At 46.2% G+C, this 26180-nt stretch overlaps 2 protein-coding genes across 3 annotated transcripts in view; one reads left to right on the top strand and one right to left on the bottom strand.

The window, feature by feature from the left end:
• Nucleotides 1–26180, top strand: part of NAA50 (N-alpha-acetyltransferase 50, NatE catalytic subunit) — a 209607-nt gene that overhangs the window by 103066 nt on the left and 80361 nt on the right. The gene's annotated exons all lie outside the window — the stretch shown is intronic.
• Nucleotides 5244–13996, bottom strand: TENT5C (terminal nucleotidyltransferase 5C). 2 transcript variants are annotated; one of them, XM_065676163.1, is made up of 2 exons: nucleotides 13901–13996; nucleotides 5244–11247 (listed from the first exon to the last, which is right to left on the bottom strand). In XM_065676163.1, the coding sequence occupies exon 2, from the start codon at nucleotides 11219–11221 to the stop codon at nucleotides 10049–10051; it is 1173 nt and encodes a 390-aa protein (XP_065532235.1). In that variant the 5' UTR covers nucleotides 11222–11247; nucleotides 13901–13996; the 3' UTR covers nucleotides 5244–10048. The 2 variants fall into 2 exon arrangements, with proteins under 2 accessions (XP_065532235.1, XP_065532237.1); XM_065676165.1 differs by having other exon boundaries at nucleotides 13830–13918.

The following is a 26180-nucleotide window of genomic DNA, read 5'->3' as shown; positions in this document are numbered from 1 at the left end:
GCTTCCAGAGAGCTCTGGCACCCGGACCTTAAACGTCTTTCTGTAGGCTTCTCTGACGCCATTTTTTAAAGCTGTGTCGCTTCAATGGGTATAAAATGTAATCATTTAAGTCAGACTGATTCAAACAGTTCCGTGAGCCAGTGCTATTACACTGCAGCCTATTTGTGATGTATTACAATGTAATACATATTGCAATGAACAGCTTCCTCTGAGATGGTCTCTCTTACAAATTAGACATCATTCGTAATCTATCAGGCACACCTGAAACAGCCTCAATAGCAGTTGTCATAAAGAAAGGAGGTTTAAATTGTTTTCTCTGCAGTTTTTCTCTTATTCAAGATCATTATGCATTATACTACTACTACCACTTTTCAATGAAGCCTGGGATCTGGAGGTTTCAGCAGTGGACATAAACTCTGACAATGAGCTGGTGTTATACAATACTGCAAGTCAGCCAAAGGAACCCTGAGATGAACCAGAGACCATTTGCTACTCATCTATTCTTCATCAGCAGTAAGTAAAACCAGTAATCAGATAGAAAGCGCCTCCAAAGCAACAGCCTCTGTTTTGGAATTAACAGTCATAACTTCACAAGCTTTTACAGTTAAAGGCAAGACCACTAGCATCAAACAGCACACTGCTAGTTAATGAAGTCTTATTTATGAAAGAAACTTCCTTTTTTGTTTTAACTAAATCAGTGTTTTCAACTGCTATTAAAACAAAATTGAAGTCCTGGTCAACTGAAGCTCCTGACCATGGTTGCAATTATACCCTTACAGCAATCTTTTATTTCTAACCAGACAACAAAAATTATGCTAACAAAGGCCAAGGTTCACACAGTAACTGCTGGGGAGATACGACACAGAGAACAGAACATGTACCATCATGATTTTACACTGCAATTGAGCATTTACAAATTACATGTGTAGAGCATCCTAAACACTGGCATAACACAGTCCCTCTGCAAGTCCTGCTGGCATGCTGTTGCAGTTTTAAGTCAGACATGCCTGTGAGAAAATGGTCACCTCTACTTCAAAACTGCATTCCCTAGCTCATCTGTGTGGGTTTTTTTAAATACCCACATCCTTCTATTCAATTTCTGACATATTCCAGTACCATCCACATCCCCTTCCCTTCCCATCCTATCATTAGGGCAAGGCTTCCAAAATACCTCCTCCTAGCCCTGCCAGCAGGTCCCTGAGTTACCTAACTGTGCTGCTGCTTCTCTTCAGGGCTCATTTTTTGGTGTGGCAAACAGCAGTAAACAGGAATCCTCTCTCTATCAGAGAAGCACTGCAAGGAAGGAGGCTAAGCACTCATTTAAAGCACGCACATACCTAGCTAGAATATTACTTTACATTTGAAGTTTCCGCTGCTCCAAAACAGACGTTGGTTTGGGGGGTTTTTTTATGAGCAACATTTCTTTGGAGTAACTCCATGAATTTGTTGCCAGAGGCTGAGCCCCATCCACACGTTACTCCCACCAATCAAACAGGGATGCAGAAACTTACTCCAGTGCAGCTCTAACACACAAGCCCAGTCACGCAGGTTTGCCAGGCCACTAGCATATCCCTCATAGCAATTGTCAAACTCCCACTGGTGTCACATGGAATTTGGGCGGTGGGATTGATGGCAGGCTCTCTTCCCAAAAATAACTTGCTTTCCCTCAGTCTTAACTAAAGCTGCCCAGGAGAAGAAAGTGGAAGGGAGTTCATGCGGTCTAGAGAGCTACATCAGTCCTGGCAATTAGTCAGGGCTGCACAACATTTGGGGAGCCCCACATGAGCAGTAAAGCAGGCAGGCAGATGATTGTGATGACTAACAGATGTGATGGCAAGAGCAGACACATGGAGCTCCTTGCTTTGGTCATGTTGTGAACTGCTGTCCCAGGGATACTTGTCACCATAGTGATTTTAGACATGGGAGTGCAGAGGAAAGGACTGAGGAAGGGCCGTTAAGCAGTGACAGTGTATAAGCTTTCTTTGCTGTCTCTATCCCTATTTACAGAAGGAAAAAAATACTCCCCAAATAACCTGCATCCAGTACCTTTGGGTACTTGGTGCTGATGCTGGTTTTAAACCACCTGCAGGTTTCAAAGTGCCCACAATAACCTTGTGCACCCTTCTGTATGCAAGAACAATGCAAACCTGTGAGCACTTCTGTCATCTCCAGGCACCATGCAACACTTAAATCAGTAAGGCAGTAGATAATTAAGAAGAGGAGCTACTCTGTCCATCTACATTGCAACTATTTACCTGTAGGATTTGGTCAAAATGTTTCTCTAATACCACCAAGTGCAAAATACTCCATCTGGCAACCAGAAGCACAGATGATATCGACACCAGATGGGAGAGGCTGCTTTGAGAAGCAGCAGATGATCTTCAAAATCACCACAAATAACTGACTCAGCACAAGCACTTAGCATGCCACAATGCCATGGTAAAAAGCACAGGCACAATTTGTGGACACAGATACCAAGAGGTTGAGTAGCAATCTTAGCACTACTTTTTATCTGTGGTACGTAGAGCATTGGGCTAACAACTGGTGCTGGGTTGTGAGAAGCACAGGAACCACAAAGTTCCAGAGGAAAAAAGTTTCCAGCTTCTGAGTCCAATACATACAACATAAAGCTTCAAATGCTCATTTTCCACAGTTCATCCAGGAGCTGAAGGGAACTTTTCAGCCTTGCTGATAAGAATGCAGCAATCTGCAGGTCAAAGATGAAGTTCAAAGACCAATGTGGAAATGCAAATTAATTTCTCAGTCATAACCACGATCAAATATTCTAACAGGTTCTCCAAGTACATGATGAATTGCCACTACTGAGCACCTCTAAGACAAGACTGAATACCTTTCTGGGAGGCACAATGAGATAAACCTTTCAGAGTAAGAGAGAAAGGGGGTGGAAAAGGGAATTGTTGCAGGTGGATGATCAATTCTGAAGTGAGAAGCACATCCACAAAGCACATCCACCAGCCTGTGCCACAAATCCAGCACACTCAGAAGACTTGTCTTGCTGGATGGAATCATATCACAGGTTGGGTTGGAAGGGACCTTCAAAGCTCATCTAGTCCACCCCCACTGCAATGAGCAGGAATATCCTCAACTAGATCAGGTTGCCCAGAACCACATCCACCCTGACCTTGAATGTCTCCAGGGATGGAGCATCCACCATCCCTCTGGGCAACCTGTGCCAGTTTTACCACCCTCATTGCAAAGAATTTTCTCCTCACATCCAGCCTGAATCTCCCCTCTTGTAGTTTAAAACCATCACCCCTCATCCTGTCACAACAGGCCCTGCTAAAAAGTCTCTCCTCAGCTTTCTTATAGGCCCCTCAAGAACTGAAGGGCTGCTCTCAGGTCTCTCTGCAACCTTCTCTTCAGCTGAGAGTCAGCAGGTAATACTGGGGTAGGCAGTATAGCTTTCCTTAATGTACATGTGAACCACCAGTTTACGATCTAGCAGCTGCTTTGCACAGTTCTTGGCAAGACTCTCTTTTTTCCAGCAATATGACTCAACTCTTTCCTACTAGGAAAATTACTCAGGCTTGGCAGGTTAACTACTCCCTTCACCGGGCAGTCTTGCTTATAGGACATGGAGCTCATCTTTCTCTCATTGAGACAGAGCAGAACAGATTGCAAGCGCTACTACTACAGTAAAGCAGAACCACTATGTCTAACACCCACAGTGAGGTGGTGTGTTACACTTTTTGATATGCCTCCATTTTAAGTTGCTGGAGAAATACAAATGCTATTTGATTGCTGAAAATAGCAACTTTGATTATTTAGTGTATTAGTGAACTAACTATACTAATATGTAAATAAGCAGTATTCAAAACAAGCAGGCATACAAAAAAAAGTCTTTTGTTTCTCTCACAGGAGCATCTACTCTGGAAAGGCACACTGAATACTCCAATTTCAAAAGTATTAACTATTCCATCATGGAAGGAAGCAAATAAGCACATCTGCCTGAACAATAGCAACAACTTAGAACAACATTTGTCTAATGCCTCTCCCACCCCATCACAAGACTGAGCTCATATTCCCATAGCATGGAAGAGGCCAGGTTCTAGCACTGCAACAGGACAGAACACTTGTAATTGCATTTTCACCAACAACACAACAGCCGTAGGGCAAGAACAGCTTTCTTCTTCAGTTCCTCTCAATTTTTACCATTATGTACATTCCCTATAGAACTGAAAGAGTACATACCACCACTTGCTGAAGCATAGCTCTTTTTCTGTTTCAGTATCTGACCCTGCAAAGCTAAGTTTAGTATTCTAGAAACATAAGGATGTTACTCAAAATAACTCTGAAGCTTTTATGATGACATAAACTGAGGAGTTGAGGTGAAGAAGTTTCAGGTGACAAGCAGATGGCTTATGTTGCCCAGCTGTATTATCAGCTCTCCATTTCAGTTCAGAGAGAAGCAGTTACACTTTGAAAAAGGACTACACAAGCTTCACAATTAGTTCTATGGGATCACGCTGCCTCTGCTGATCTCCACAGAAGTTTCCACTACAGGTGTTACAAGGCCCCAAAGACTAGAATTTCTCCAGCATTACTTAACTGAGAGGCTAGAACTTATCTGAGCTCTGGAGAGGATTGGAAGCAAGTGCACTTCTTACAGTAATTTTCAGTCCTAGAGCAGAAGGAACAGCAACTAGGCTGCCACACACTCCTAGCTTTATTTAGCTTTGACCTGCTCAACCCACACTATCAGTCTGTAGAAGCATCAGTTCTTCAGACAGACTGAAAGCACAAAGACTTTCAACCTGTAAGCTAACTTGAAGAACAACTGCTGACTTTATTTCTCAGCTGCCTGGCTCACAAGTTGAGGTCTGAAGGGGCCCCTGACTTGGAGTAGGATATGGAGTGCATCACAGAACAGACTGGCAGGCTCTAGCTCAGACCAGACACTAATAGGCCTAAAACACTTTGAGGCACAGTCCTAAACTCAAATTGAGGCCAGATAATGGTCAGTGCAAAAATGGACTAAGATATGCTACTACAATGCAAGTGAAAGATAGATGTCTCACTGACTAATCTTCAGTAAGCTGAGGCAAATGTGTACATTCATGAAGAAAAAAAGAGTACCTTGAATAACATCTAAACCCAAGCACTACTGGGTATCACATCACTATTTCTTCCTTCTCCCCCAGCATATCTATACTCATTGGCCAATAAACTCCCCATATATTTTGTCAGCACTAATTTAGATGCAAGAATTACTTGAGGCAAGCAATGTTTAGCATAAGTTTATTTGCACAAGAATTTCAGTATCATCAAGGCCCAAAACCCAAATTCCAAGAATGGTAAGTGAACACCACAGTGCAGAACAGTAGACAAAGTTACTGTGATCAATCTCACATTTGGGCTCATCACAAATCCAAGTATTTCTAGTACCTTGTTTTGCCAGCTAAAAAACAAACAAAACAAAACAAAAAACCCAAACCAACCAAACCCAAGAAAACCCAACTAATTTCTTCCAAAGAGGTATGAGGAGGATTTTCCCAGAGCTGACTTCTTTCAATAGTTAAAAACCAAAGATAAACATAGGGAAAAAAAAAAGGCCTTCTAAATTTTAACAGAAAGTGCAATTTCAATCGGAGACAAGCCCAATCCAGATCCTTCAGCAACTGACCTTCTCTTCTGAGTGAGAAAAACCAGAGTGCTCCAACCATTCCCCCCAGAGCTCCTACAACTACAGCCCAGCATCCCACCTTATAACTAGTTTCATTGAAATTAAAGAACATAAGAAATATAGTTCATATTTAACAAATGCTTAAGATTTAGATGGCAAAGACTACAAGTATTACAATCCATCTGGCCAATGCCCAGATTTAACCAAGCTGCCAGTGACTATGGTCAATTTATTGCTTATTCCTGTGCTCAACAATTATGGCAACCTGACTGAATGAGTTGAGAGGAATAGTAAAAACAGTCTCATCAGTACACTGACAGCTTAGAACTGAAGCTATTTGTTCAAGTTCTATTCTATGAGGCCTTTTCCCAAGCACTCATACAGCAGTAAGCAGAGATCACTACCAACATTAGTAGTTCTTCTAGTGATCAAAAGCTCACAAGGCCTAGGCACAAGACACACCAAATGCTTAACCCCAGAACTCAATCCCAAAATATGGGTCTTGAAGTTTCAATAAAAAGCTTCAGGTATTTGGACTAGATTTAAATACTACCTACTGTTTTGTAGACAGGATTATGAATGTTGAAGTGTAAGGATCTTTAAAAAACTAGTTACTTGAAAGCAAGCAGGAGTCTTCAACCTCCATCTTAGTGATTGACTGAACTAGCTAAGGACAAACAGCAACAATTAAATCTTGAGCTCAGTGAGCATGAAGTATGCTTTCCGTTACAACTTTTCAGAGTTACCATGGATCAGCACGGGGATTTTACTGAAGTGACTAACACCCAGTCTACTACTAGGTCTCCTTGGTAGCATCTTTATCAAATAAAAGATTAATCTCTTACAATGAGGAAGTCACACCAGTAAACTTAAAAAAAGTTAAGCGGGAGCTTGGCAATAAATACTGACCACAGATGCTTAACCTCAGACTGGCTCAGCCCAGCAGAGCTTATAAACTACAGGAAGAAAATAGCTATTTTAAACTACACTGTCTAGTTTATCAGAAGCCTAGTCCTGAGGAATGATGCACTGATACTAGACTTGCATTCTAGTGTTACTACAGCTTTGTTTTGATATCACTGCCAGAGGGAATACAGTAAAGTGCAGCAGTCTACAGAGGACAGAGCAGGTTTGCAGAGGCATCGTCAAGTACTGAACGGAGACTGAATTAAGCAGGCAGCCTAGACTTGGCCTAGGGTCATCACTTTTAACTCACCTAGTGCTCATTCTCACGTTACTCCTTGCTACAGGGACCACCATAGACCTGAACACAAACCCGATAGCACACACCAAATTAAGCCACTGCCACATGCAACACAAAGCTGCTAGGACAACTTGAAACAGAAAGGAGTAGTCTGGTTGCACCACAATGATGAAAAGCTACCGAGTACTCCAGCTTTACATGCCAAACCAGGATTATTTTGCAGGCTATGAGACAGTATCCCAGCAATCCCTTATACAGCAGGGCCAATACATTAGTGTGCAGCTTCCAGGTACAGCTTTAACTATTCAAGCACTTAACATCTAGCATCCAGGCTACAAAGCATTTATGTTTCCAATATGCCAGAGCAACTTAAGAAACAGACAGGGAGCACAGCAAAGTTTAAACCAAGTCAGCTGTTCAGTAAGCAGCCATTCAACATAAAGCTTCCTTAGAGATCTCAACAATAAGTTACGCTAGCAAAAGTAGAGTTTTATGGCAGAAAGCTTAAATTCTTCATAGCTCTATCTCAGTAGGGATCCATTAGAGCCTTTTTCTAGCACTCCCTCTTCCAGCAGATACACCTGGCCTGACATTCAGCAGCCAAGGCATTTGAAGACTAGCAAAACAAGTCTGTTTCAAGCTTGTGAGGACTCCTCCTGAGTCTCTGACCACTTCTTCCACGAGCTGAGGCACAGGAACAGTTTCTAAAAACCAGCCACAACAAGACAGATACAGAAGTCTAGGCTACCTGATATGCAAATCAGACATTGCCTCTAGGCAATGGTTTACTTCTGCAAGGGGTATAGCTCAGGCTGGCTTTAAAAACACCTATTTAAAGGATGATAGCAATTACAGACTCCTAAGCAAAAGAGCTCCTTCTTTCTAGCGACACTTTATACTAGGCCAAGTATTGCCTTGCATGCCAAAGTTACTCATGCCTAGGTTTGCATTCCAGCAGTAAGCCTGTGCTAAGTTTAACGCACGTGACGACACTGGTATCACACTAGTTTTAAAAAAGCCTTCCAAATAGTCTAAGCCTTGGGTGAGAGATGCGTTGTCTGTAAGCTACACCAAGTCCAAGCCACAGTTAATAAAAAAGGCTGGGTTCACATTCAAGTTTAGCTCCTTTAGCTGACTACTCAGGAAGCCTCTAATGGGAAAAAAACAAAACAAAAAAACCCCAAAACAAACTCACCACCACACAGAGGACACCAAATTATTTGTTTGCTACTGAAGTTGCTTAAAAGACTGTTGGAAAAAAAGATTAAGCTAAAGCATACTCTGCTACAGGTTTTCTATATCCCTCTCTGACTTCCTAAACTCAATTAAGTGTGAACAGAAGAGCAACCTCACTGCTCTAAGGAGGCAATCTTTATGAAGTAGTTCTGAAAAGTGAAAGAACTTGTAACTAGAAGGTTTTGGTCCTATAAGGAACAGGCAGGGTTTTTTACCACCATTTAAGTGCTGCACTGCTACTGTTTTCCACCCTGAACAACCACCACACCTTGGTGTTTCATCTGCTGTCTCATTTACCTTCTCATCTTAAATCTTTTGTTTGATCAGCCACTTTGGTCTCACAAGCTTGCAGAGACAGCTAGAAGTCATAAAAAAGGTTTAGCAAACAGGTATTCTTGAACATTGCACCAATATGTATTAAATAGCTCTTGTATTTGCCTTTTTAGTCTACTTCTCTGGTAAGCAAAGAAAACTCAAGATCATTTGCTACATGTATTTTACTATTGCAAGTCAATGAAAATCATCCAGTTAATATACTAGTTTAATACCACTATACACATTAAGTGGGGGATTTTTAACCTTCCTTATGAAGCACAGGAGTTTCAAAGCACCAAGTTCAGCACACACACTTTAGGAAGGTCAGCCCCCTACCCCTCCAAAGGAGTACATACTCTTCTAGAGGATATTCTGAACACAGGGACAGGCTTTCAACACATACAGCTTCTGTGGAGAGCTCTGTTGAGGGTTTATATACCTCTTCAGGTGAGGGTTAAGACCAATAAAGAAGAAGAATTTTACGCTAGCCACTCAAAATACCATCACATACCGTAACCAGGTGATAGTGATAAACCACAAAGCTCAACCCTTAAATGCCGGCAGAAAAGACAAGCCTTCAGGACCTGCCTGAAGTTGTACAATAAGAACTTTATTTTCAGAGGCACTTTAGGAATTTGTGCTGTGGCAGGAGAGCACATCATCCTGCAACTTGGTGGTTTGCGTTTTTTTGGTGGTGGCTTTTCTTTTTTTGCTTGCTGTGGACCTGTGAAGAAGAAAGTTGGGGCAAACTTCAATGCAAGAGCTGTGCTACTTTCCAGCTGTGACAAAAAGGGTTTTGAAAGATGCATTCAGAAAGGCTTTATCTTGAGCCTGGATTCAACTAATCAAGCTGTGGTTCCAATTTTATTTAAGGCTTCAATTCCTCATTTCATGGACTTCTCACATTACCAAGTTTTAGGCTGTGTTTTGGTGCATGTTTAGAGATGCCACCTTCCAAATTTATGTGTTCAAGAAAAATTCGGCCAGTTTATGCTTTAAAGATAGACTTACTAATCCATCTTCAACTTCCAATAAATTAATCTGGAACTTGAGGCAGGACCATGTATGGCTAGGTACTATGGGAAACAACAATCGGGTCCTTTACAAGACAAAGGGTATCCATACTATTACCAGTTCTACACAGCCAGGAAGCAGAAGCAGCCCAAGCACCACACAAGCCACTCTTGCACAATTAGTTCAATAGAAAGTTGGCCAGAACTTGAACTGACAAAGTATAGAATAATGAGGTTAGCCAATAGAAAAGAGTTTTGCTGCTACTCCAGGAGCAGCTTCTTCTCTGCTCAAGACATCTTACAGTCAGTTAACTAGTCCAGTTTACTGAATATTCCACTTAGATCACATGTTAACAGCCACTTCCAGAACTAGTACAAAGTTTTGTAACTATTCCTCTTAACATCTGGCTGTTGATTTTCTTCTCCTAATGAAGAGGTAATAAGGCTTCTCAGAAATTGCAGATATATAGTGATAGCAGGTCACCTGGTTGCATATTTCTATCACACACCAGGAAATGGACAGTCCAATGCAGTCATGTTTCCATTAGAAAAACCTCTAACAGCTACTACTTGTCTATATACACTCAGCATCTTGGCCTTCAGTAGCCTCCATTCAAGCACACTCAAGTGAAGCAATCAATTGCAAGGCAGCCAAGTGGGATACGACTGGCTGTATGGCACAGGAGCATTTGCAAGGTAGTAGTTGCTGAAGTTTACATCACTAACATAAGGTGCTGGCTGGTAGTAACAGGTAACATTAGTGGCATTAGGGATGATGTTCTGTTCTGCCAGCACTTTGAGCGCTAGCAGAGAAATCAAGTTGAGAGTCTGCCTTCGCTCATGTCCCATGAGACAGACTGTGCTCTCATTCACCACCCTGCGCAGAATCATGAGGTAGTCATATTTGCTCCTCTCTTCTTTGGAGAAGTGGTTCTGGAGGTAGGTCTCTAGTTTACGCTGCTGATCCAGGATGTCTGGGAAGTCTATGAAGAATCGGGAGCACATGTAGCGCTCTAATGTTTTGATCTCATCCTTATCCATGGGCCTGAAGTCTCGCACTAAAAGGTTACTATACTTCAGAAGCCCACCACCACGGATCTCTTCAGGATTTTTGGTAGCTATCAGTTTGTTCTGGAGGTGATCAAAAGCTGCTTCAAAGTCACCATACATACTCTCCCCAATCACAGTTGGATGGAAGTGCTCTGACATGGGGGTTTCAGAGTAGTCATAGTAAAAGAGCAGGGAGTCTAGTATGATTTGGAAGGAGTCCACACTGAATTCAAACTGTCGTCGTATACAGTCTACAAACTTCAGTTCCACATTCCTACCATGTTTGTTGGAAAGTGATATCAAGCTCCAACGGTCAGATTCTGTGTACACTTTGACTAGCTTCTGGATGTAGGCTTCCTTCAGTGTTACTGCACTGATTTTTAGCTTGCTTACTCCTTCTGGCAAGAAATTCAAGAGGGATCGCAACACCACATCTCGAACTAACTGAAACTCCGCTTCACTTGGAAGAGAAACTTGAAAAATGAGATCCAGGTCCTTACATCCCAGCCCATTATCCTTGACCAGGACATGACCAGCTGCAGAGCCATTCAGACGGACATCATGTACAACAATGCCTGCTTCACTCAGCCTACTCCGAACCGTCTGAACAATGTCCTTCAGAGTGATCTTCAGTGTTGGGAAGTTACCTCGGCCATGGATCGGAACCACCTCTGTAAGAACCTCGTGCAGACGGCTGACCTGCTCCCAGTTCAGTACACTGCATGACATGCAGTCTGTCTTACTTCCTTTGCCTGCCATCTTAAGATTTTTCTTCTCCAAAGAAACTGTAGGGAGGTGAAATATATACAAAAGACAAGTTAAGATTTTTTTTAGACTTTTCTGTATGATTCCTAGATACATTCTACGCTCTGCTTTTCTGTCTACACACAGACAGAAATAAAAAGAAATAATTCTATGTACAAATAATTATCAGCAAGCCTTCCAGCTGAAATGATGCACAGATTCTCTACTGATGCAGACAAAACACTGAGATGTCACTGTCCTTTTTTTGGTGAGGCAGAGTTCAGTATTCAAGCAAAGCAGTTTGTATCAAAGGGAAATTACCAATGAAGATGACATATAAGCTTTACCTAAGTTTAAGATCACCTGCAGCACCAGCTGAAGACACAGGAGCTGTTAAGTACAAAACACTTCTGAAAGCTAAGCTTTGAACTTGTTTCATTACACATAAAGCTCAAACCGCTCTCTCCAACCAGAAGACCCTCAGCTACTAGTCTTAGGGCTTAGACATCTAGCCCACTGAAAGTGCTTTAATTATGCCAGAGAGATTTCCTCCTTATCATAGAAGTTTTTGCTTTCTCAGTCATCCAGCATCTATCACTCCTGGGATAAAGACCAAGTACACCTTACTCCTGCAAAAAGCTACAGCAGTTCAGCATCCTGGACAGAATTCCAGCTGCAAAGAATAGTAACAACTATTCGATCTGCACTGCAGTCCTTGTATGCAACTCTTCACCCTTCTTGAACTACCTTTGGGGAAATATTCATACTTGCCCCAGCCTTTTGCTCATTTGTGGAGGAAAAAAACAAGCTTCTAAGAGCTGCCATATGTGTATTAAGTCAGTGTTATACTAAGGACTTGAGAACCTCACTGGCCAGACTTGGTCACAGCCTCGCCTGAAGTTCTGCACTTTTTAAGGAGGCTTGTTACAGTTGACAAGATGTTGTGCTTAAGTGGCTTGTGTTTTGAAGTATGTAGATACACATGTTCTACAGTTACCCAACTCCTACTGGTATTAATACACTTAACATTACAGGCTTCTACTGTGGCCAGGTGCTTCCTGACAGCTACAAACTGAAGCATTACCTCCTTCTGCCCCAAGTACTTGTGAAGACTGCAGCTGACAAGGTCAGTCTAGTCAAACTTAAGCCAATTAACTCTTGCCTACCAAGAATTGTTTAAAGCCCAACTGTATAGCTTCCTAACATGTAACAGCACGGTGCATGGAACACTTCTCAAGCAAGATTCAGAGAACAGCTGTTACTTCATTCCTGTCCTCTTCCAGCTTTTAATTTTGGAGCAGTTCATTTGACGTGTCACTTCCTCCAAAGAGGGTCAAATCCAAGATCAAGTACACAATAAGTTAAAAATGTTCCCGGGGAAGCAACTTCAGTCCTTGAGCATGAACTGCTGCATTACAAACTCTGCTGCTGTGGGTCACATCAGCACCAGCAGGCACAAAACCAAACCTATGATTCACAAGATGAAATCAGGACAAATCAAGGGGTTCTCAATCCTCAATGCTCCCACACAGCATAAACCTGACATCCAGCCTGCCAGAAGCCGCCCTCAGGCACTTCAAGCACATTAAAGTACATTTTCATGGTAAACCCACTGTATTTCCATTATATCCTTCAAATCACTAAAGGATACAAGTGTCCTCCATGACTTCCAACTTAAGCTACAAGTGCTTTCCTCTGAAAACATTCCTTCTCATCCTTCCCATTTGTAGCCTCTTTGGCAGCTGCAACACATGCAGCCTACACAGCAACCAGAAAGGACACTGTACTTCCCACCACACCATGCACACTTGGCTCTGCCTGGTGATCCTCACCCAGGACAGTGCTGCACATTGCTGACCTTACAGGAGAAAGATGAAGTATTGCATTTCTAGTTCAGTGGAGAATTTAATTCTCAGTCTATCAACCTGAGAATCAAGCCTCCCAGCCCTAAATCACTCACATTTGCCTACTTTATAAGGCTTATGTTAGTGACAACAGGTCTTTAGTGACTTTAATGTATTTGGATGCCTGTTGTTTCACCACCGGTATTTTCCATCACAAGATCATCTGATAAATGAAGACCATAGAATCAGAGCGGTTTGGGTTGGAAGAGACCTTAAAGCTCCTCCAGTTCAAACCCCCTGCCACACGCAAGGACACCTTCCACTAGAGCAGGTTGCTCCAAGCCCTGGCCAACCTTCCCCCTGCCAGGGAAGTGCTCATAAGATGCACAGTCACTGGGTAGCAGCTAACTGGGTAGCAAAGACAGGCACTGCCTATTTAATACTTAGTGGATGCCTACTCTATAGGATGCAGACCTGAAATCACAGACAAAAGAGATGATAACAAGATACTTTCACCACACCTCTGGCACAGCAAAGCACTTCACCCTCCAGCGGCAGCTTCTCCCCTATAAGACATATAATTTGACCCAGCACCTAACAAACCCGCAGACAGCATGGCCCTGTGACACCACGGTGCCTCCAGCACCCAGCGGCACCGGAGGCCGGAGAGGCTCAGCTCCCGAGAGGAGAGTCGAGCGGGCTCTGCCGCTCCGTACCGGGCAACGCACGACCCGCACGCGGAAAGCGCAACTGCAACCGCTTTAGATAGCATCACCGACCACTCGTATCGAGGAGAGCCCCATGTCAGCGGAGCCAAGACCCGAGGAACCGAACCGACCCCGCTCCTCACCGGTCAGCACAGCCGCGCCGCGCACCCCGAGTGACCGCGCCAGCCTCCCGCACGCACCCCGCAGCCTCCGCGGCCGCCCTTTATCCCCGCCCCGCGCCGCGCCCCGCCCTTCGCCGCCGTGAGGTAACTGGCGGGCGGGGCGGCCGCAGCGCCGGTAACGGTCGCGGTGTTGTCTCCCTCTGGCATCGGGGTTCCCGTCCCTCAACGTATCGGGGGCTCAGGCCTCCCACCGCCGTTCGGGAGCTCGGCCCGGGACCCCGGCGGAGTTCGGTTTGGGGTGGCTGTTTTCACCTTCTTCTCTCCCCCCCCCCATGTCTGACTGGACGCGGAAAGGGAAAGCAATGGAGCGGGGAGTGTTGGGGCTGTCAAGCTGACTGAGCCGGCAGTGAGCCCTTGCGGCTACGGGGGACAACAGTACCCTGGGGTGCACCGGGAGGAGTGCGGCAGCAGCAGGTCGAGGGAGGTGAGGCTCCCCCTCGACTCGGCGCTGGAGAGGCCACATCTGGAGTGCTGGGTCCAGTGCTGGGCTCCTTAGGACAAGAAAGACAAGGAGCTACTGGAGGGGGTCCAGTGGAGGGCATCAGGGATGATGATGAGTCTGGAGCATTTCACCTATGAGGAGAGACTATGGGAGCTGGGTCTAGTTAGTTAGACAAGAGCAGACTGAGAGGGCATCTTGTCAGTGCAGATCAGTATCTCAGAGGTGGGTGCCAGACTCTTCAGTTGTGCCAGCAGCAGGATGAGGAGCAATGACCATAAACTAAAACACAAGTTTAACCTCAATGTACAGAGGAACTTCCATTGAGGGTGGCAGAGCACTGGCACGGGCTGCCCAGGGGGTTGTGGAGTCTCCCTCTCTGGAGACATTCAAACCCCACCATGGACATGTTCCTGTGTAACCTGCTACAGGTGGCCCTGCCTTGGCAGGAGGTTGGACCTGGTGATCTCCAGAGGTCCCTCCCTTCCAACCCCAACCATCCTGTGACCTAGGCAAGTGGACTACAATGAAAAGCAGGCTGAAATAGCAACAGGTTTTCCCAAAAGTACCTTGTCTTGTGCAGAACTGTCAGCATAGACCCAAAATTTCCAGGCTCTGCTGAAGGGTTTGACCATGGTGCTCCATCAGAAACAGCCAGAGTAGGAGTTCATACAGAAAGTACAAGGATGCGCTTACAAGGATGCAGCAACAGCATTGAAACAAAACGTGCTGCTGACCACCGCAGGTGATGGGCTGTGGGAGGCACTGGGACATGGAGGAGGATAGAACTGTTAAGATGGGAAGCAATGCATAACTTGGAGCTACCAAATGATAAAGACCAGTTTAATAAAAAGCTACAATTTCTTCTATAAACCCTCCGGTATTTTAACAAAAGGGGAGAGAAAGGACCTGGGGCATTTGCTTTCTGTAGGATAACTGGGACTTGGTATAAGGGGGCTATAAAAAAGGCAAAACTTATCCTAGGACAGGACAGTTGACGTAGTTCTAGTATAGCTAAAAAAGTATTTACAAAGCATTGAGGGGAAAGGGCATTACAAAGCACTGAAGGAAAAAAATCCCAATACATCTGCTACACTGTTTGGTCATATGCAGTCAAAAAAAAATGAATCAAAACCTGCACACACACAGGGAAGAGCTGACCTTGTAAGAGGAAACTGAAAAGCTCCTCTTTGCCAAGCAAACACAGACTTGCCTTGTTTCACCAACAAAGCTAAAGCTGAGCAGGAATATGGGTGAGTTAGTTTGTTTGTTTGTTTATTTTTCTCTAGTAGTGCACCATTGGGATAAATAACAGGAAACAAAAAGAGCTAAAAATTAAAGGATAACATTGACACAAGAATAGGGTTCAAGGCAAGCTCATGGGACCATCTTTTTGTCCCATTAGATAATTATGAATTCAGAACATTGCAGGAGGGAGGGAGGGGGAAATAAAACGAACTCGTTTCAAGATGGAACTAGAAAAGAAAATACGTCATGTGACTGTCTGTGGTGGTGTGGAGTTAGATGTGAGGCTCCAGATCTCTCTTGACATGTTTTTCCTGTGTTTCTAAAACAAAAAAGAGAAATAGGGAACTCAAAAAGAAGTAGGAGCAGAAGTGACGGAGTTATTTCTTCCTAACACCAGTTAGGAAGTGTCTCACTTGGAGGTTAAAACAGCGAATGGTCTTGCCTCTTAAGAATACTTTTTCAGCAATGTTTGTGCCTCAAATATGACTATCTTTTGACAATAACTGATTATTTTGGGCAGTGTATTTTCTGGAAAAGAGCAATTAAATTACCTGTTGATAAATATATTTGCAATGTTCGTTTAGATACCAATAAAGGTAAAAATAAACTGCAGCACATGCTGCTGTATTACAGATGTTAAAGCATTAATAAAAGGCTCACACATTATTTGTTTACAAGACCTTGTTTCATATCAATGTTTGTAAAAACAAAGAGGTATCTCCACCCTGTCTTAAAAGGATACCTGGGGCGTTCTCTGTCTCCTCTGATTTGCAGACCTTGAGTATTTGTCAGTGGAAGTGCTGCACTCTCTGCAGTGAATTTAAACCTGGCAAAACACTTAATTCTTCTTCACTGGTCCCACAGAAAGGGTTTGTGGGATGGGATTTAAAGCTTGCTGGACTGGACTCCTGGATGAGTTGCAGCAATTATGAGAATGCATCTCTGAGTAATGAACCTCTAGGAGAACTAGCCCATTTACCCCTGACGAGCCATCCTTTGCTATCCATCCGCCTGTGTCTGGTCAGTGGATGACTGTGCTGTGAGGATGGGAAATGTGGAAGCACACAGCCCACTGGCAAGATGGGAGATTAGAAGGTTACTGCTCAGGTGACTCTGAAGTGAGCCAGGATCCAGCCCCAGGGTACGGTCTTAATGTTTCATGCTTTTTAGGACTGACTTTCCTGCTGTCAGCTGTAACTCCGAGTCTAGGGAGAAGTAACAGATGATCTCAATCTTTGCAAGTGACTGGGATACAAATTCCTGCCTAGAGGCAGCGAGCAGCCACAGCCACAGTCTCCCTCTGCCCTTGGGCAACCAGCATCTTCCAGATGGCTGTGGGCCCTTCTCCCACAACCGCCCCATCCCTCATCTCTGCCTGTGTCCACAGCGCCTCCTCCCAGCTACAGTCCCTCCTCTTCCCTATCCTATGGTGTACCCCCCTTTTGGGATACATGCTGTGGGAAATGCTTCAAAGGGTTTTCAGAGAGAGGATGGGTAAAGAAGAAGAACCAAATGGTTCCCAGAATAGCAGCGTAACAGGGAAGAAGAGTCTGGGAGCTGCCAAAACAGAGGCGAGTACAGAGTTTTATGAACACAGTGCAACTTGTTCGCTTTAGTCCAGTAAACAGGGCAGCAAATTTGGCAGAATAAACACACTTAAAAACTTGTAAGTTGGCTCAGTGACCTGGCGCTGTCAGATTAGTTTCCTTACGTGATGCATTGCTGAACGTGTCATTATAAATCTTGGTTGCTACAGCTGTTAAACCCATAAAGTGTAGCAGCTGTCATGCTCCATTCTGTAATTGAGCATCAAATCTGCAGCTGGGAAACTCTTTTTGTCTGATGTGTGGTGTAACTGCATGTCTGCAGATGCAGAGAGCGTGGAAACAGCAATATTCCATTCACACTGGGCTGTGGTGAAATCCTCCTCCACAGTATCAGCAGTGAGGAGCCCCTTTCTCTGTTGCTAGCTGCCTTTTTAAGCCTTTGAAGATTCCTGTGGGGAGATGCACCAATCCTTCCTCCTGATACATGGATCAAAGTAGACACATGAAGTCCGGTACAGACGCACAGAGTGTACTAGTGCATGGAACAGCAGTGTTCCAAAAATCTAAGGTTAAATTTGCCACTAGAAGCACAGGGCCAACCAGGAAGTCCCTGCTCCAAGGGATGAGATGCTACTGTGCAGTATCTTCCCATCTCCCAGCGAGCTCTGAGCTCAGCAACCGCAAAGAGACACTCCTCCAAGAGGCAAGAAATGCCAGCAGGCCCCTTCACCTGCAAGACCCATGCACTGGAGCTGGTCCAAGCTCCTGCTGCATTTAGATGTGAGGAGGAAACACAAACCCAGAGCTGAGGAATATATTTTTTAAGATATCCCCACTCATTAGCTCTGACAGTATCCAGATGGTGGCAATGCAAGGGTGGATTGCCATGTTGGTGGCCCTGTTCCAGAAGTCACCATGTGTAAGAGATTCCCAGCTCCTGGTTTCTGTCCTAACACATTAGGCTTAGGAGCAGCAGTACAGATGGGGTTTTACGTGGCTAGGTAAGGGTAGATTGCCATGTTGGTGGCAGTGTTCTGGAAGGCACCATGTGTAGGTGATGCCCAGCAAAATGTTTATGTCCTGGCACCTTAGGCTTAGGAGGAGGGGCTGGAGGTTTGCACTTTGGGAGCTGGTTTCTGGGATGCCCGAGAGTGCCCAACAGACAGGCAGTATGCAGATGGAGTTTTATGTGGCTTGATATCCGTGTTGGTGGCACTGTTCTGGGGGTGACGACGTGTAGGTGATGCCCAGCACCAGCTTGCTGTCCTGGCATCTCAGGCTTAGGAGCAGAGGCTGGATGTTTGCACTTTAGAGAGGTGATTTGTTGACCTCCTGAGAGCGCTGCCCTGTGCTGTGGATCTGCTGGGGTCTTATGGGATCCGGATGAGCCCCCCGGCACTGGGCTGGTGCCGGGACTGATGACAGGACTACAGGGGCATCCTGGATCGAGCCGGCTCTCTGCTGTGTCTGGCCATGGGAAGCGTCTTCCCGTGCCATCCCCAAGGAGCCGCCATGGGCTATGCCCTGGCCCCGAGTGGCCGTTTCGTCATGCATCACTCCAGGACCATGCTGCGGGACCACCAGCACCGCTCCGAGGGGCTGTGAGACTCGGGACACGCGGAGCCACTGACCTGGTACTGCAAAGCGGTTCCTGAGGTTGGGTGGTGTTTATGTGACCTGTGTCTGGGGAGATGCGGGTGATGTGATGGGGCAGTGAGGCCAGAGCGCGCTGAGCCCTCCCCAGGGGATGGTACCCTGCGCGGTCCTTCCTGGCAGCAGGGAACGCATTTCCATGCTGTCCATGCACAGCCGGGTCCGTTCTGCATCAGCACCAGCGCCAGCCACACAAAGCCTGCCGAGAACGTCCGTCGGTGCCGGGGCTGGGGCTGCCCCCGGCTTTGCTGCTCGGCATGCTCCGTACAGGGATCATTGGCCAGAAGCGGCCCCGTGGGGCTCCAGCTGACTCGAAGGGCACTGATGGGTCTCAGTGGAAGGTCCCGGCGCCGTGCGGCGCAGGGAGAAGCCACTGCCAAGAACCACAGTCGGGGTTAAAGGGGAAGAGAGGAGCTATCCTGGGGGAAACCGGAATGGGACTGGAGTTGCCGGGGCTTTGGCTGGACCTTTCCCCCCAGCTCCACGTGTTCTGCACGGGAAGGAACAAAGGGAGAGGAAAGACGCGCTGCCGAGTACAAGGATGGTGGCTGCATGCGGAGGAGCTGAGGAGACGCAGCGGCCAGGAGAATGGGTGGACTCCTCGGGCTGGACATTTGCAACTAGGGAGCTAGATTCTGAGGCGTCTGAGAGCGCTGCCCTGCGAGATCATACACAGGGAGTTTTACATGGCTAAGCAAAGGTGAATTGCCATGTTGGTGCCACTCTTGCGTAGGGCACCATGTGTAGGTGATCTTGTAGAGCGGAGCAGCCCCAGAGAGGACGCTTCAACACAGGGGAAGCTCAGCGTCCAGGGGCCTTAATTCTGAGCCTCGAGTCCCAGACAGGCGTAGCCCGGAGCCGGCAGTTCCGTTGACCCGAGCGGGGACTCACAGGTGGATAAAACATGGCCCAGGGGGTGGCGAACAGGACCCGGCGCTACGGCTGGCGCCGGCAGAGCGAGCGGGGAGCGGGCGGGGTGCTGAGTGCTTGCCTCATGGCCAGCGTCCGGTCTGGGAGCTCTGCTCTGGCTGCCCTGGCGGCGGCAGCATCAGCACCACACAGAGCCGCTGAGGGGAGGCTGCCCCGCACGGCTCGGAGTGTAGAGGGTGCCTGCACTGGTCTGCTGAGGGGAGGAGGGTGCACAATGGGCAGGGCTGCACACGGTCAGCCCTGGTGGAGGTCCTCCTGCAGCAGGGACTGAGCTGCGGGACACCCTCAATAGCCTAAAAGATGTGAGGGAAGCTGAGAGGCAGCTGGAATGCTTGCTCCAGGGCCAAACTGTGCAGGGGCCTCAAGCATCCCTCTCAGCACATACAGGAAAGGAGGGCAGTAATCCAGGGAGCTGGGAGCTAGTAACAAAAAAACCAACAAAGAAAGGAGGAAGAGGACAATTAACAGTAAGGGGCTTTCTCCAAAAGCTGAAGTCCCCACCCACAACTTCTTCGCAGTTCTGCAGGGGGCTAACGAGGACACCCACACCACCAAATGAACAAACAGAGAATGCACTAGTAAAGAGGATTAGTACTGGTGCCTCCAGCAAAAAGCAGGGGGTCATAGCGGTAGGTGACTCAAGGCTGAAAGGCACAGAGGCACTCGTGTCACCCTGACCCAGTCTCAAGGGAGGTGCGTTGCCTGCCAGGGGCTTGGATCAGGGATGTTGCGAGAGGCTGCCTGCTCTAGTAAGTACCGCTGATTATTACCCACTTCTAGTGGTCCACGTGGGTGCTAGTGATATTGACAGCAGTAGCCTGGGAATCATTAAGAACTACAGAGCCCTGGGAGAGGTGGTCAGGGGCTCTGGGGCTCAGGTTTTTCCATCAATCCTCCAGGTCAAAGGGGAAGACCTTGAAAAGACCAGGTGGATTTGGCAGGTTAGTAAATGGTTAAAACAGTGGTGCCATAGGCAGGTATTTAGAACATGGGGCTCAGTTTGGGAGGCCAGGTCTACTGGAGGCTGGTGGAGGTCTGACAAGGGGAAGAGTTGCTTTGTTAGGAGAATTGCCCATCTGGTCAAGAACACTTTAAACTAGGTGTGTTTGGGGAGGGGGGCATCATTCCATCCCAACACTCCCAGTCACTTGCCAGCACCTGTACTAAATGCATGGAGCGATGCAGATATTTCAGCCACTCCAGGGAAAGAGTCACCTTCATTTGGAGCTCAGCTCAGATGCCTCTGTACAAATGCCTTTAGTATGGAGAATAAACAAGAGGAACGAGAGACGTGTGTATGTCTATGGCGATATGGTATCACTGGCGCCACAGGAACATGGTGGGATGGCTTTTATGACTGGAGTGTTGGAACGGAAGGTTACAGGCTCAAGGACTCTTTGAATGAAGCGTTCTATAAACTGACAGGAGCAGCCTCACAGTTGCAGGCCCTTATCCTCATGAGGGACTTCAACCACCCTGATATCTGTTGAAGGGAACGGTATGGCCCAGCACAAGCAATCCAGGAGGTTCCTCGATTGTGTGGAAGGCAACTTCCTCTTGCAAGTAATAGAGGAGCCGACAAGGAGAGGTGCCATGTTCAACCTTGTGCTCAGTATCAGGGAGGGGCTGGTTGGAAATGTGACACTCCAAGGCAGCCTTGACTTTACTGATCATGAGATGATCAAGTTTGAGATCCTCAGGACAGTGAGATGGACACACAGCAAGCTCACTGCTCTGGAGTTCAAGAGAGCAGACTGTGGCCTCTTCAGGAACGTGCTTAGTCATGCCACCCAAGACTATGTCCAGCCTGGCCTTGAACGCTGCCAGAGATGGAGCATTTACCACTTCTCTTGGCAACCCTTGCCAGTGCCTCACCACCCTCACAGTAAAGAACTTCTTCCTTATATCTAACCTGAACTTCCGCTGTGTAAGTTTTAACCCATTACTCCTTTTCCTATCACTACAGTCCCTAATGAAGAGTCTCTCTACAGCATCCTTGTAGCCCCCCCTTCAGATACTGGAAGCTGGACTTAACCAGTTTTTGTTGCATAATTTTTTGAGAACAGTATTATTGCTGTACGTAAGTGCATTATAAATACTATCAATACTAGTCTCATTCCTTCTGTACCTTAATACCTTGTTCCCCTTTTTGCTTTCATTGAGCAGAGACCTTCACTGAACCATCCATAACAATTTTGTTCCACTTCAGAGTTGCTGCACTTAACTGAGAATCTTTTTAAATCTTAAGGACCCTGAAAATTGTAGGAATAGACTGCATGGACTGGACAGGCTGGTCAGAAGTATCGGTTTCTTTGGTAACCACTGCATAGTTTTAACAGTGCAGCTCCTTACTTCAGCTTTAATGGTAACCGGAATAGTTGAAACAAAGGAAGTAAAACTGGAAAAGGGCAGTCATATAAAAGGAAAAATTACTTCAGAAAATGCACAAAAGCACAAACAAATCATTATGTCTGTAGACCTTATTACTAAAACTGAGAGAAGGAAGGGGCCCTTAATGTGTCAGTCACCTTGCACAGAACCTGAACAGTGCAGCAGCAGAATAGTGGAAGCCAATAATAGAGAGCTCATCAAAAAAGAGTAATTCCCAGTGGAAAGGTGATTTCCTCCTAAGAACAACTTTTACCCTTGCTGTGAAGTTAAAGAGCACGCAGCAGAAAATGATACCTGATAGCAACCACAACGTGGCTGCTTATGAAACTGTTAACTGAGCACACAGAGTATTTGCCACTCAGAAATGTAAAACTTTCCATAAAAATGTAAAGCTGTTGGAAACTGTGTATATTGAAATCCACAGAAATGCTTACTCACTGCAACAATGTTCTGTGTCCAAATTAGATGCCTTTTGCGAGGCAGTAAAGCATTACAAATACAGTACTTTTACATGCCCACTTTCAAGCTGACTTTTCCCTGCACTTGCAGTAACACCAACATTGGCAGACCCCTATCATTAAAAAAACCAACCCTAGTATGTGAATATTGAAATCCATTCTTAAGTTCATGTCATCAGTCACAACTGAGTACTGATGGACATCTTTTTGTTAACCATTCTACCCTTGCAGTGGCTGTATCTTTAGGTAGACATCAGTAACACAAATCGCAGAGGCGTGTTTTCAGTATCTCATGTAATGAACCAGGGAAGATCTGGGTCTGTGGAGAATGCCAGACCCTTTGCAAGATTCCTGGTACTCTCAGGAAATATACTGTTAATGTGAAGGACAAGGAAGGCACACAGGAAGGGATGACTTTCCTTCACATCCCCTCCCCAATCCAGAACAACTTGTGAAGCCCTGACATGCTTTGCAAGGCTGCTGGGCCATTAGGTGAGCCCCAATTACACAGCTGACTCCTTGGGAACCCCCAAACTCGATGCTGAAATCTCCCAAGTCCTTCTGCCCCTTCCAGTAAGGATCTCCTACCATGTCCCCTTGGCCACTTGCACCTGAAGCTGGCTGTGCTCCCACCAGCACTTCCAAGGGCCTGCTCTATCCATCAGCTGGTCCCAATGCAGTGTCCAGGTGATGCTGTCTATATCAGGGCAGGCTCTTGCCTATAAAAGCTGAGGTGGGGAGAGACAGGGCCCTTTTTCTTAGCCAGGATCCGCTCTTACAGGAGTATGTATGGAGAGGACAGAAGTATCCATTTCGTTTTAGGAGAACCAGCAGCTCAGCCTGGAGAAAGGTATGGTCTTTGCTGTGCTTACAAAGTTGTGGTAGTGCCCCATGTTGTTGTTGACTGCTGTGGGAAGGTTAATTGGGCAGCTTTGTGGAATCATGGAACGGTTTGGGTTGGAAGGGACCTTAAAGCTCATCCAGTTCCAACCAAGGATTGGATTGTGTGTCTGCATAAGTATTAGGACCTTGTTTGTTACGAGCTTGGACTTGTATTCCATTTCTTGTTTAATTGCAGGGTTAGGGAGAATTTGTGGTGCTCAGGGGTGAAGGAAAGAAATTTGCACATCACTTCCCTGAAGTATTCCAAGCTGAATGACATATAGTCTGTTTGCCTGCTAAGAGGATGGAGTCCTATCTCACTAACTGGAGTACCTATTTTCTATTGCTTCTGTTTCCTCCATCTTGATGTGACTGTAGGAAGTGACTTAATCTGTCTTGGTTTAGCTTTTGAAAGGAAGAGCTCCCAAAGCTGAAGAAGGGAGGCAACCTGCAGTCTTCAGGGGAAGTCTTAGTGTATCTGAGAACAGCCCCAGGTATAAATTGGACAAGGGCTCATAGGTGCAATTGTAATAGCATCCCACATGGGCTGTGTGCTCAGCTCTGCCCTGCAGAACCCATCTACCAGCAGGGCACTGACAATGAGCATCTTTTCTGACCCAACAACATGGCAATCTGCCCTTGCTTTGCCACCCAAAACTCCATCTGTGGTGCCCACTCTTGGGTGTCCTGTAGCATGGCTCACAGAGCAAGTATCTGGCCCCTGCTCCCACAGCCAAAGAGCCAGGACAGAAAGTTGGTGCTGGGCATCATCTACACATGGTGAGCTCCAAAACAGTGCCACCAACATGACAGTCTGCTCGGCTGTGGGAGCAGGGCCTGAACTTTTAACACACAGCAAGCTGTACTGAGGGTATACCATTAACCAGAGAGGCAATATGCAGATGGAATTTAAGTGGCAAAGAGAGTGCGGACTCCCACGTTGCCCTCTGGAACAGTGCCACCAATATGGACAACCTCACTTACTTACCCACTTAAAACTACATTTGCCTAAAGCCTCTCTGGACAGCACTCTCCGCTGACCCAAAAAACAGCTCCGAGAGTGCAGAGCTCCAGATCATGATGTTAAGTTTAACGCACCAGGACAGAAACTGGGTGCTGGGCATCACCTAAATGTGGTGCCCTCTGCAACAGTGCCACCAACATGGATATCCTCACTTACATACCCACATAAAACTCCATCTGTGTAAAGCCTCACTGGACACCAGTCTCCAGTGACCAAGACACCAGCTCCCTAAGTTAGGTGCCAATGTCCAGATATTCTTCCTAATGTGTTAGGAAAGAAACCAGGAGCTGGGCATATCCAACACATGGTGCCCTCCAAAACACTGCCACTAACCTGGATATCCTCACTTACACACCTAAAACTCCATCTGTGTAAAGCCTCACTGGACAGCACTGTCCGCTGACCCACAAACCAGCTCCGTAAGTGCAAATGTCCAGACCCTGCTCCTTAAGAGTAATGAGTCAGGACAAAAACAAATAGCTGGGCATGTCCTAGATATGGTTCTCTACAAAATAGTGACACCACATGGATATTCTCACTTACTTACCCACCTAAAACTCCACCTATGTAAAGCCTCACTGGACAGCACTCTCCACTGACCCACAAACCAGCTCCCAGAGTGCGAAGGTCCAGGCCCTGATGCTAAATTTAAGTCACCAGGTCAGAAAGCTGGTGCTGGGCATCATCCACACAGGGTGCCCTCCACAACAGTACCACCAACATGGACATCCTCACTTCCTTTCCCACCTAGAAGTCCCTCTGTATACAACCACGCATGGCAGTGCAGTAAGACACTCCATAAACCAGATCCATAAGTGTGAATGTCCAGACCCTCCTCCTAAACTTAATGTAATAGGATAAAACCAAATAGCTGGGCACATTACACAGGGTGCCCTCTGGAAGGGTGCAAACAACATGGGTATCCTCATGTACTTATACACCTCAAACCCCATCTGTGTAAAAGCCTCACTGAACAGCACTCTCGCTAACCCACAAACCAGCTCCTAAGGTGTGAACATGCAGATCCTTGATGCTAAGCCCAAGGTGCCAGGACAGAAAGCTGGTGCTGGGCACCACCTACACATAGTGCTCTCCACAACAGTGCCCCCATCATGGCAATCCACCCTTGCTTAGCCACCTAAACATCCGTGTACAACCTCGCAGGGCAGCGCTCTCAGATGCTACATTAACCACATCCCTAAGTATCAATGTCCAGACCCTGCTTCTAAGCCTAATGTGTTAGGATTAAAAGAAATAGCTGGGCACATTCTACACATACTGCTCTCCTGAACAGTGCCACCGACATGGATATTCTCACTTCCTTACCCACCTAAAACTCTATCCGTGTAAAGCCTCACCAGACGCCACTCTTCTGTCACCGAGACACCATCTTCCTAAGTGTGAATGTCCAGACCCGGCTCCTAAGCCTGATGTTTTAGGACAGAAACCAGGAGCTGGGCTTGTCCTACACGTGGTGCCCTCCACAACAGTGCCACTAACATAGATATCCTCACTTCCTTAGCCATGCAAACCTCCATCTGTGTAAAGCCTCACTGGAGCACTTTCTGCTGAGCCACAATTCAGCTCCCATGTACAAACATGCAGATCCTGATGCTAAACTTAAGGTGCCAGGACAGAAAGCTGGTGCTGAGCATCACCTACGAATGGT

This window comes from Lathamus discolor, chromosome 4 (genome assembly GCF_037157495.1).
Source record: "Lathamus discolor isolate bLatDis1 chromosome 4, bLatDis1.hap1, whole genome shotgun sequence".
NCBI classification, from domain to species: Eukaryota; Metazoa; Chordata; class Aves; order Psittaciformes; family Psittacidae; genus Lathamus; species Lathamus discolor.
Note: the sequence above shows the minus strand (reverse complement) of the source record. Positions and strands in the feature narration are given on the sequence as shown.

Coding starts and splice junctions, on each gene's coding strand:
- TENT5C (XM_065676163.1), bottom strand. CDS start 11,221: ATGGCAGGCAAAGGAAGTAAGACAGACTGCATGTCATGCAGTGTACTG.